Consider the following 12,135-nt stretch of genomic DNA (forward strand, 5'->3'; position numbering starts at 1 on the left):
CTTTGAATTTTTTCCCATTAATTTAGATCTATCTTAAGATTTAACAGAAGCTCAGCTTTTCAGGATTGAAAAGGACCCCTGGGTCACACTACAAAGTCTATCTGAACAAGAATTCTCTTCACTATATATGTAAGACATTATCACTCAGCCTTTGCTTAAAGACTTTTAGCATAGGAAAACCTACATTCAAAGCCAGTCCATTTGTCTTCTGGATAGCTCTGTTAGGAAATTGTTTATTAACTTAACAGACCTGAAAATTTCTAAGTAAAAGACATTAGAAATCACCAAGTATGATGCCCTTGTTTTCAGAGTTGATACATAGCATTTTCAGAATCCACAACTAGGCCCTCTTCTATATGTCTATTCTTCAGAGATTTGAAGGCAGAGATCCTAGTTTCCCTGCAGCTACTTGCCTGGTTAAACATGCCAGGGTCCTTAAACTGAGTTTATGGTGATATTACTTGAAGTAATTCACTCTCAGGAGACATAGGGTTGTATAATATATAATACTGATCTCATAATCTGAAAGGTCTAGGTTCAAATCTCACCTCTTAAACTTACTGGCTATGTAATTGAGGCAAATCACTTAACTTTTCTGGTCCTCAATTTCCTCATCTGTAAAACAGAAATACTATTGATAATATCTATCTCACAGGATTATTATTGAGATTCACATGAGATCATGCATGTAGAGCACTTTGCAAACTTTATGAATTTGGGTAAATGTCAGTAATTGCCATGGTTGCCTTGCCCTTCTCTGTGCACTTTCCAGCTTATCTACTTTATATGTCATGGGTGCCTATAACTAAACATAAGAAATCAGATGTGATTTAACCAGGACAAAGGAAAAATGATTATGTCCTTCCTAGTCTGTACAATATACCTCTCTGCAAAGGAAGATTGCACTTCCTTTTTTGACTGTTATATCTCATTGTTGAATCATATTGATTTGGACTCAATCTCCTTATCTGACCTCTCTCCCAAACTCCAGGCCAAGAGAGACAATTGTGGTTATAACATTTCTCAACCTGGGCCACCTCCTTAAATGAAAGGGGCAGTCCATCACAGTGAGTCAAGAGTTTTTAAAAGAAGGGAAAATAAGAAAAAAAAACAGGAGACCTGGACAAAGCAGAAAAATAAGATGACTTCAGAGGAGATTATGCATGTTTGGACAATCTCAGAAAAGCCCTGTTGATTGGATTAAGGTATGCATCCTCAATTCTCTTGCCTTAACACAGAAACAGGTTCCTAATTTATTCTACCATTTCTCAATTGTGGGATAACTGATTTCTATTGAAGAACTCCTATATAACTTATAATATTAGCACTTAACTACATAATGCTATATATTTTTTGAAGTGTTCAATATATATTAGTCCTATGTCTTAAAATAGACAAAAAAGCTCTTTGTGATCCCGGTTCATATACCTTATTTTTCTCTGATCCAATCCATTATGCAGGCCCTTAACATATCCTTAATCCTTAGATTATCCACATACTTATTCAAAACTATCCACATACTTATTCAAAGCCAAGTTATTAGCTTTGCATCTGGCTGAATGATTACTCAGAACTATAAAATACTTTATATCTTTAGAGTAAAATATTTTGGCTTGAGTAAAATACCTTACCCTAACTAAACTGAACCAAAGGAGCTACTTACCATGTGGCTTTGTTCATGTCAAAACTTAACCAATTTAACAAATGCGTAACTGCTAACAATTATCCTTCTTGAAGGTTATAATATGGTATAGAAGAAAAAGCAATAATGTTAAGTCAGAAAACATGGATTTATGTCCCAAATTAGACTATAGGCAAATCCCTAATCTATTAAAAAAAAAAAAAGTATAAAAACACTTGTATCATTTAGTTCTCAAAAATTTTGTAATGAAATGTTTTGAAAACTATACAAAAGTGATTTATTCTCATTCCAGATTTATCTAATGATAGCACAAAGGAACAGATATATACAAAATGTACATTCTGCAAATACTGAGGGGAAAATGCAGTAACTTGCAACTCTAAATACGAAAATAGGAAGCTGCACTTACCATCATAATCTGAATCCAAAGACTGTGAGTAATTGACTGGTTTCTTATTCCTATTATCAAAACAAATATTTTTCAGTTACATAAATTTCATTTTTCCACCTCCAGAAAAAGTTTAATTTCATTTCCTTTTCAATTGAAACGCAATGATGTCATCTAATCAATAAGTATTTATTAAGCACTTAACTAATATTTCATGCCCTGCACAAGTCCTTTGAAAAATTCCTAATTTCAAATAAAAATAGTCTTTGGGGTGGAGGGTTTTAGCTGGAAAAGTAATTAATTTCTTAATTACATAAATACCAAACTCCCAAGGACTTGACTGCATGTCAGTGATTAAAAATTTAATAGTGAAAGGCAATTTTCCTTTCTGTAGGTCAAATTGATTTTTAATTAAATGGATCCACTCTTGCTGTCGTTTCCAAAGAATCTACAAATACTAGTCGAATGTGTTCAAATTTGAAAATAAATGTACAATCATTTTTTTATAGACCTTGTGCATTACACTAGATTAACTTTAAGAAAATCCAATATGACTTCAAACTTTAAAAGATAAATTTAAATGTATTTATTCACATTAGAAGACTCTGCTTTTGATAAAGGTTTTTTTAAGTCTCCCTTCTATATGCAGTTGTTCTTATGACTTATAAGTCATAAGTATCTTCTACTTTTTCTTCTAACACAAGAGGTTATTCAGAATCCTGAAGGCAATGGGAAAGGCAGTCTCCCCACCCAAGTTAGACTCCCAACCTGATTAGAGACTGACAGAGACAAATTTAAAAAAACATATAAAGGACAGTTAGAATGCCTAGAATAGGCATAAAGCATTAATCTCAGAAATTTAGTGCATAAAATGTGCAGAATTAATGAATTTTCAGTTTTACACCTATAAACAGCAGGTAATCCAAAAAGTAATTTATAATTGAATTAGGAAAATCAATAAATTGGGATCTATTACATTCATTTTATCACTAGATTTTATACTTACATTGTCCTTAAATATAATATTAAATTTAATATAATTGTAACTTAGTTTCACTTCTTAAAACTAAAGAAGGAGGGCCTCCTAAACAAGGGAGGGAAATAAAACTTGGGATAAAAAATTCAATACAATTCCACACATACATATAAACAAGAGTAGATTATTTTGCATAGTTACAGTAGTTAGGATGTTTACAGGTTTCTGCTGTGTGTTTTTATTCCTAAACTAAGTATCTTAACTTCCCCATTAGACAGCAAACTATTTAGGCCAAAGAATCTTCTCTCTTTTCCCTTTCTATCTCTCCACAATAAAATGAAAACAGGCCAGTAATAAATAGTGTATCTTAAAAAAAACAAAAAACAAGACTCTTCCTTTTTCCCTCTCTCCTCTAAGGAAGTAGAAAAGATTATTTAATAGTAACATTTTGCCATCTACAAACAGCTTCTTCTTGATATTTCTCTGCTCTTAAACCTGGGTTAAAAAGAAGTAAATAAGAGTAAAGTGAGTTCCCCAAACACTTAGCATAGTGTATTGAATATGTTAAATTACATATAATTGAATATATTAGAAAAAGATCTGCTATATTCAACTACACATTGAATAAATTTTGAACTACTAATATAATAGATTACATTAGAAAAATACTAATATATTAGAAGGAAGAGGCTATATTAGGTATTATTTCTTCCCTGTAGGGAACTCCTGGTAAACCACTCTAAGAAAAGCGATTATTAGTTTTTAAGTGTTATAGATTTTCCTGGAGCACTGAAAAGTTATGACAATTCTAAAGTTAAACTGCTAGCATGTGCCAGCAGTATTTGAATCCAGGTTTTCCTGGCTACAAGGTTCCTATGTAACAAAGTATATGCTTAATGTTTATTTTTGATATTGTATATCTGTGAGTTAGGAGAGAAGAAAAAATGGGGATGGGCCAAAAGACAAGTAAGGAATAATTAAAGAACAATTCGATCAGTCAACAAGTTATTACTACTAATCAAACATTCAATTAGGCCCTAGAAATAAAAAGGGAAACAACTTCAAAAAGTTTACCTAACAAAAGAAATCAGGTTGAAAATAACTGTGTATATACAAGATACCCCACAAATGGAAAGTAATCTCAAAAGAACAGCAGTAGCAACTAGGGAAGTAAAGAGAATGGCAAAGATCTCTGGAGGAAGGTAAGCTTTGAGCTCAAATCTTGAAGGGAAGGAGGGAGAGCATTCTAGGCCTGAAGGACCACTATTGTAATGTATAAAGTTAGGAGATAGAGTATGATACAGGGGACCAGCAAATGAGTTAGTATAACTAGGCTTAAACTACATGAAAAAGAAATGTCACAAGACTAGAAAGGTAGAAATGGGCCAGGTTATAAAAAGCTTTAAATAAGAAATAGAAAAGTTTAGATTTCATTTTAGAAGAAACAGGGAACTAGTAGAATGCATTGGGTAAGGCAGAAGACATGGTCTAATCTACACTTAATGAAAGTCATTCTGGCAGTGGAGTGTGTACGAAGGAGAAAAGACACTCAAAGCAGGGCACAAAGAGTTGTTCAGGCAAAGCAACAGATCTTGGAGTCAGAGACGTGGGGTATTTACACTTTTTCACTGTGTAAACACTTCATAGCTCAGGGTTTTGGGGCCTCCTCAGTAAAATCAGGATTGCTTTAGAAGATATTATATGGTTAAGAGAGTTGCAAGAAGAAATAGACAGCAAAACTATAATAGCAGGAGACCTCAATCTTGCACTCTCAGATTTAGATAAATCAAATCACAAAACAAATAAGGAAGAAATTAAGGAAGTAAATAGAATATTAGAAGATATTATGTGGAAAACCTGAAAACACTTTAGGAATAATCTGCAAAGTGGTCTGGCCATTATGGAAAGTAATCCAGAATATGCTCCAAAATTTGCTAAACTGTGGATACCTTGTGACCCAGCAATGCCACCCCTAGGCATTTTGAACTCAAATTCAAAAAAAGACAAAGACCCATATGGACAAAAATTTTTGTAGTGACAAAGAACTGGAAATGCGGGGGAAGGGGAAAGGGGAAAGGAGAGGCCCTATCAATTGAAAAATGGTTGAATAAATTTTGGTGTGTGTGTATATGTATAATACATAAGTGTTCCATATGTATATGTATAATATTTCTTATATATAATTATTTCTTACAGCATAATAATGTTCCATTGAAAATGGAAAATTTAATATTTTCCATGTTTAACATATATTGGATTACTTGCCATCTATGGGAAGGGGTGCGGGATAGAGGGAGAAAGAAACTAGGAACATAGTTTTGCAAGAATGAATGTTGAAAACTTTCTATCCAACATCTACTGGTCATCCTGCCATCTGGGGGAGGGGGTGGGGAGGTAAGAGGTGAAAAATTGGAACAAGAGGTTTGGCAATTGTTAATGCTGTAAAGTTACCCATGCATATATCCTGTAAATAAAAGGCTATTAAATAAAAAAAAAAAAAAAAAAGAAAAGAAAAAAAAAGAAAAGAAAACTTTCTATCCATTTATTTTGAAAATGAAAAGCTTTTAAAAAATGCATATTTTCCATTGAATATGTATATTCCTTTGAATATATATATATATAGATTTCATTATCTCTTAAGAACTTTAGAACTGATTGTATGACAAGGGGAGACACTGACACAGGACGGCACAGTATGGCATGTCTTCATCAGAGAAGACGTTGTGTTCTATGAATAAAGCAGAATTGAATTTGCCCACTCAAAATACTCAAAATTAGAGAAGCCACCCCAAATGTTCATATGGACTATTTGTGTCCAGCCTGCGGCAGAGCATTCTAACCTCATATTAGGTTGATAAGCCATAGCAGGAGACACTCTTTAAACATAATGATGTCAGCTAATTGTACAATATTTCAGAGTCTGATTCTTTTTGTACAGCAAAATAACGGTTTGGTCATGTATACTTATTGTGTATCTAATTTATATTTTAATATATTTAACATCTACTGGTCATCCTGCCATCTGGGGGAGGGGGTGGGGGGTAAGAGGTGAAAAATTGGAACAAGAGGTTTGGCAATTGTTAGTGCTGTAAAGTCACCCATGCATATAACCTGTAAATAAAAGGCTATTAAATAAAAAAAATAAAATAAACATAATGATGTCATTTTGGACCTCTTTGAAAATATTCTTGTGTTCCGATGAAATTTTATGTGTATGTGTGTGTGTCAATGGACCTCGCTATGTTCCACTGACACACACATATATAAAATTTCAATGAAACACATATTCAATGGAACGTTCTTACGATGTAAGTAAAAGGGGCAACCTCTAAGAAACTGGGAGGACTTGTATGAACTGATGCAGAGTGAAGGTCAGGCTGTACAACATCACCACTGTCCGGACAAACCCTCTGAAAGATTCTGAAACTCGAATCCCTTCAATTACAGGGGCTAAAGAGGAAACAGGCTCCTGACAAAGAAGTGTCCGACTTAAGACGCAGCATGAGCCGCGTCTGTGCGGACACACACACACACATACACACACGCGCGCGCGCGCGAATGCTTGGGGGGGGACGACGCAGCAATATTCTGCTTGCCCATGCTATCTGATTTCCTTTTTATCCCCCACCCAAAATGGGTGAGACACATTTTCACTAAAAATAGGAAAATAATTGTAACAAATATTCTTTCAAGCTAACGTTTGTAAGGTTTTAAAACGCTATACAAGGGTTATTATCACTATTATATGATCCTCTAGGTGATGTAACGGGAGCCTTTCTCCTCTCCATCTCTTCTCCCTGAATCTGGTTTCAGATATTACCATTCGTAACCTCTTGCCCTTTGCCCTTTGCCCCCTCCCTCTTTTTAAACTCGTCCGGTCCCCACCTCCTCCTCTCCCCCAATCAGTTAGTTAGGCGCTCACCGCACGGGCCTCGGCATGATCGCGGGCTACTCGAGGTCGGTCAGGGAACTGAGGACCTCAGAGCCTCCAGAAGCCGGAGCCAGCTCGGCGCGAGCAACTCTTCCCGCCGAAGATCAAGCGCGCGGGAGCCCCGCCTACTCCGGAACTCGAAACCAGCCCCACTTCCGCCGCGACTCCAGGCGCGCTCAGTCTTCTATTTTTAATCAACACATTCGCCATATATTTATTCCGGTTCTCCCCTTCCCCCCACCCTCCATCTCCGTGCAAGCTTAGAAGAAAAAGAAATCAAATAAAGAACATATTTCCACCTCTCAAATGGGAATACAACGGAAAGTTTAAAAAAACGAGGAGGTTCTGACAAAGAATCCTTTAAGGTTGAAAAAAAGAAAAAAGCGAATCTGCGGCGGTGATTATCAGAAGCCGTTGGCTCTGCCTGTCAGCTGATGGGTTCTGAGCGATGAGCTGAAGGAACTTGCCCGTTCTGGGCTCAGGTAGCGTAGAACGCAGGTGAGGCGCGGGACGTGCGAAGGGAATCTCCCAGTCCTGGGCAGTTTGTCGTCCCCTCCTTTCTGGCCCCCTCTTTCCGCACCCACCGCGCTGCCTCACTCCCCGCCCCTCCCCCCTCCCTCACTCCCCGCCCCTCCCCCCTCCCTCCTTAGCCCTCTAGGGTCCTGTCCCCCAGCCCTTAGTAAAGCTCCCCACAATCTGAATGTAACCTTCCCTTCGCCAAGCGAGGAAGTTACACCAACCTTGGAATAAAAACTATAGAAACCACGCTGATTTGCTCAGTACAGATCCCCAAACTGATTTTTAAACATTGATTAAAAGTGGATTGAAAAGGGTCAGTGGGGGGCCGCCAGGTAGTAGAGTAGATAGAGCACTAGCCCTGAAGTCGGGAGGACCCGAGTTCAAATCTGGTCTCAGACACTCAACACTTCCCGGCTGTGTGACCCTGGGCAAGTCACTTAACCCCAATTGCCTCAGAAAAAAAAAAAAAAAAAAAGCCAGCGGAACTAAAGAACCAGTTGAACCCGGAAGGGTTTGTAATTTGTAAGATATGTGAACCGGAATTAAAAAAAAAAAAAAAAAACTCGCCAAAGGAGTCTTAGGCTGGAGTTAGAACTTTAGAATCAGTTTGGATTTAGAACTGACAAGGACTTTAAAGATCATCCAGTATAGCGCCTTCATATACTCATATACGGAAAAAACTGAGACCCAGAGAGGAAATGTCACAAATAGATTCACATCCATGTCCTCTTGCCACTAAACTATGTTGTCTGGACAAATATTTTACTTTGCAAATCCTACGGATGTAAATTGTGTCCCCAGAGGGTGAGGATTCCGCCCCTGACCAATCCCAACTGAATGAGACCACTTAACTTAAAGGTGTTGTCTGGAAAAGGAAAGGAGACCCCACATGGACCTTCTCTCACAGATTAAAGGGGGCACAGTTTCAGGGCCTCCCCAAAGGTTAAAGGGGACACAACTCACATCATTGTCTCAATCAGTCCTTGATTGTGTGTGCTCATAGAATCCTATATTCACTGCTGGAATCATATATGTACTTCAGAAGGCATCCATTCTCATCTCCTCGTTTTTCAGACTGAGAAATTTAAGACCCGAGGACTAATTTGCCTAAAGTCAAACTTAAAATTCTAGTCAGCCACTAGGAATGAAAGGATCTGTGTTCAAAACCCCAAAGTGGGGTTTACAACTCATGTAATCTTGGGCAAGTCCCTTACCTCTCTGTCCTTAAGTTTCCTCAATTGTAAAACCAAGTTGGTTGTCATAGATGAAAACCTCCAGGAGCCCTTTCAGTTACAAAGTTATGATTGCATGAGCCCACTTCCTCTGATACCAGGGTTCTTTGTTTTTATTCTCTTATCTGTGATAGGATCTTTCATCATTATTTTTAGTAGGTTTTGTTGGCTTCCCTCAAAATAGAAGCTTCTTAAGAGCAGAGGCTCTTTCTTACTTCCTTGTTTACCCCTTTAATTTGAAAAGATGTTCATTGATGATTATATTTAAATAATAGGAATTAGAGTAGAAACTGTTTGAATAAGAAAAGTGGGTACCTATCCTCAAGGAACATACAGTAGGTGCATAAAGCAAAAATAATGCTTCTGAAATATAAAGGGTGTGGGGAATAATGTGAATTCCAAGAGAAATATAGTCTCTAAAAAAGGGAAACTTTCCTAGAGAAGGTGACATCTGAATAGGATTTAAATAGATGAAGAGAAATAGGTAATACAATTCACACATTGAAGTAAGATATAAATGATGCTAATGGAAGGTGCATGTTCAGGAAACAATGTGAGACTGGGCACTCAAAAGTTAACCACTTGTTCCCCACTTGAATTGGCAACCCTCAGAAAACATTGCAAACACATATATCTTTCATTACAGCTTGGAATTATTGTTAACTTTTTTGCTTCTTTCTCCATGTTCTTAAGTATTTGTCACAAATTCATCTAGTTTTTTGTTGTTGTTGTTGTTTTTTCAGTAGAGAGTAAGATTCCACCAGAATCCCAAGAACTGATTAGCACTCAGTTGACTATTCCACTTCCTCTACATGCTGGAGAAAGAAAGAATAGTCAACATTTATCAAGCAAACAGAATGCAGGGAATAGTGAAAATAGCACTGACCTTTAGAGTTAGGAGAATCCTGGATTGGGATCCTTTTGTTTCTTTGCTTCTTTGCTCCTGTGGATTTGAGTTTTTCTGTTCTGCTGATTATTTTTGCTACACAGACAATAAATTCTGCTTTCATTATTCTTATTTCTTTTTAAAATCATTCAGGAACACCCTGTTGATTCCATTTCTATAATTTTCCTTTTCACAGATGAGTATATCAAGAAAAAGCAAAAAAAAGCTTAATATTAATGCATATGTGTTACTTTGAGAAGTTGAAGAAATGGGAAGAAAAGTTGTCACAGGATCATAACTTTAGAGATAGAAGAGACTTGTGATGTCATCTAGTCTCCCTCCCTCATTTTATAGCTGGGGTTTTGAAATTACTCCTCCAGAGTGATTAACTTTGCTTACAGTCAGACAAGTAGCAAGTGACAAAAGTCAACCCCTGCTCTTCTGACTTTATATTCAGCACTCTATCATGCATTTAATAAGTCAATGGCAGGAGAAAGAACTTTAATTGAAATAGTACTCTCTGAAGACCAGTTCTCCATGATAAAATATTCATGAATGATGTGTTACTTTTAATATAGAACAATCTAGATGACAGCTACTCTGGAACCAGATAAGATGAAAGCAAATCAAGACAAGTTCTATGGCCGAGAAAGAGAATTTGTGTATAAATTCAATGTAGGAAGCCAGTGCTTTGAGCTTACAGTGCCGCTGAAATTTCCTGTTAAAGAGAATCCAAATAATTTGCATGGACGTCTGATGCTTCTCCACAATTTACCATGTTTCATAGAAAGTGGTGAGTACTAATTTTGATGATTGTTTGACTGTTGTGTTTTTTGGGTTTGCTTAATTACATATCCTAAAAAGAATGAAGTTTTGTTAGAAATAGTCACAAGTTTTAAAAAAGTGATTAAAAAGATAAAGCTGCTAATACTTTTCCTTCTGTGCCCATAGTAGTATTATAAGTATAAACAGGGCTTTCTGATCCCCACCAATTGTTTTCACAAACTTTTTGTGGGATATCATGCAATAATTTTGTATTATGGTCTTAGTATCATAGACCTAGAGCTGGATACAACCATAGAATCTATCTTGTCAAATGGTATCTGAATAAAACTACAGAAGGGCCAGAAAACTTTGTCCTTCAATTGGGTTGCATGCCAGTAGAGCAAAGTCAAGAAGCCTTTCAGCTGAATAAATGGAACAATATAATAGAAATTTATAGTCCTTCAGAATTTGCACACTAAGAAATTTATTCACCCTTAATTTAAAAATTTCCTGAATTGTTAAAGATAACTAGCTTCATTGATTCTTCAAACAAATAACGTCATGGAAGCTAACATTTCAGAGGCCCTTATGCCTAATAATATCATTGCAATAAATAGAAGCTACATTCTTGTAGCCAGTTTTCTGGCCCTTCTGTAGTTTAATTCAGGTACTGTTTGACAAGATAACTTCTAAAGTTGTATCCAACTCTAGGTCTATGATACTAAAACCATAATACAAAATTATTGTATCATATCCCACAAAAAGGTCAGCCGCAATGTGGACTAAAAACTTAAAAATATACACATAGACTAAAAATATTCAATCTTTTATATACCTTTCCCCGTAACTTTCTCCTTCTTCCTCTCTAGGAACATGGGATTTTCTTCTTTAGCAGGTATAATACAAGTGGGAAGGGCAAGGGTATCTGGACTGATGCTTCTCTGAATTTAGTTTGTAGCATGAGTCTGTAAGATGGTGCAGAACATTTTACTGTTTGAATTGTTCTTTAAAAGATCCAGTTATTAGTACCTCAGAAAGTCTGGGAAAATAGAGATCTAGTTTCTGTATATCACCAATTTTCTAATATGACTTAGCCTTACTTACCTAAGGCATCACCAGATAGTGGATAGAAGACCAGTCATGGAGTTAGAAAGGCCTGAGTTCCTGGCTTGCATCTCATGGAGACTGGGGCTATGAAGAAGTCACGTACCCTCTCAGTACCCCAGATACCTTTCTAAAGTTGTCAGGTAACAGCTGACAATCTGCATGAATAGAGAGAGTTTCCAAAACTGGAGTTCTTCATCATAAAAATCATAACTAACATTTATATAGCACTTTATATGTGCCAGACACTGCTATATACTTTGCAATTAATACCTCATTTGATTCTTACAACAATCCTGGCAGGTAGATGCTATTATTATCTCCATTTTATAGATGAAGAAACCAATAACCAGATTAGGTGATTTACCCAGGGTCACATAGATAATAAGTATCTGAAGTCAGTTTTGAACTCAGGTCTTTCTGATTCCATGTCTGGTGCTCTATTCACTTCACCACCTTGCTGCTACACTGATGAAATGAGAGGTCTAAACCTGGCCCTTACCTTTCCCAACAAATAAGCAAGCAAAACTAAGGGAATGGTATAGAAACCCTAAAGATGATGAAGACTTAATTAAAGAGCATATATAATTTGTTACTAGACTTAGGATATTAGAATTGTTTTTGGATTAAACTACAAGTTATATTGATATAACATTTCAAGGTTGTTTTGAAGTTTGTTTATTATAATATTC

At 36.3% G+C, this 12,135-nt stretch overlaps 2 protein-coding genes across 4 annotated transcripts in view; one reads left to right on the forward strand and one right to left on the reverse strand.

Moving 5' to 3' along the window:
- RAD51AP1 (RAD51 associated protein 1) overlaps positions 1–7,197 on the reverse strand; it is a 29,309-nt gene extending 22,112 nt beyond the window's left edge. For both annotated transcript variants that reach the window (XM_003771300.4, XM_012550783.3), the window contains exons 1-2: positions 6,929–7,197; positions 2,052–2,101 (exon numbers count right to left, since the gene is read on the reverse strand). In XM_003771300.4, the coding sequence (XP_003771348.1) occupies positions 2,052–2,101; positions 6,929–6,945 (67 nt within the window). In that variant the 5' untranslated portion in view covers positions 6,946–7,197. The remainder of the gene's footprint in view (positions 1–2,051; positions 2,102–6,928) is intronic.
- Positions 7,198–7,341: 144 nt separating this feature from the next.
- Positions 7,342–12,135, forward strand: part of C5H12orf4 (chromosome 5 C12orf4 homolog) — a 45,866-nt gene continuing 41,072 nt past the window's right edge. Inside the window, exons 1-2 of one of the 2 annotated variants that reach the window (XM_031938993.1) lie at positions 7,342–7,435; positions 10,153–10,367. In XM_031938993.1, coding sequence (XP_031794853.1) covers positions 10,163–10,367 — 205 coding nt within the window. In that variant the 5' untranslated portion in view covers positions 7,342–7,435; positions 10,153–10,162. The remainder of the gene's footprint in view (positions 7,436–10,152; positions 10,368–12,135) is intronic. The other variant, XM_031938992.1, reaches the window with a different exon arrangement.

The sequence above is a fragment of the Sarcophilus harrisii genome, chromosome 5 (genome assembly GCF_902635505.1).
Source record: "Sarcophilus harrisii chromosome 5, mSarHar1.11, whole genome shotgun sequence".
Taxonomy (NCBI): Eukaryota; Metazoa; Chordata; class Mammalia; order Dasyuromorphia; family Dasyuridae; genus Sarcophilus; species Sarcophilus harrisii.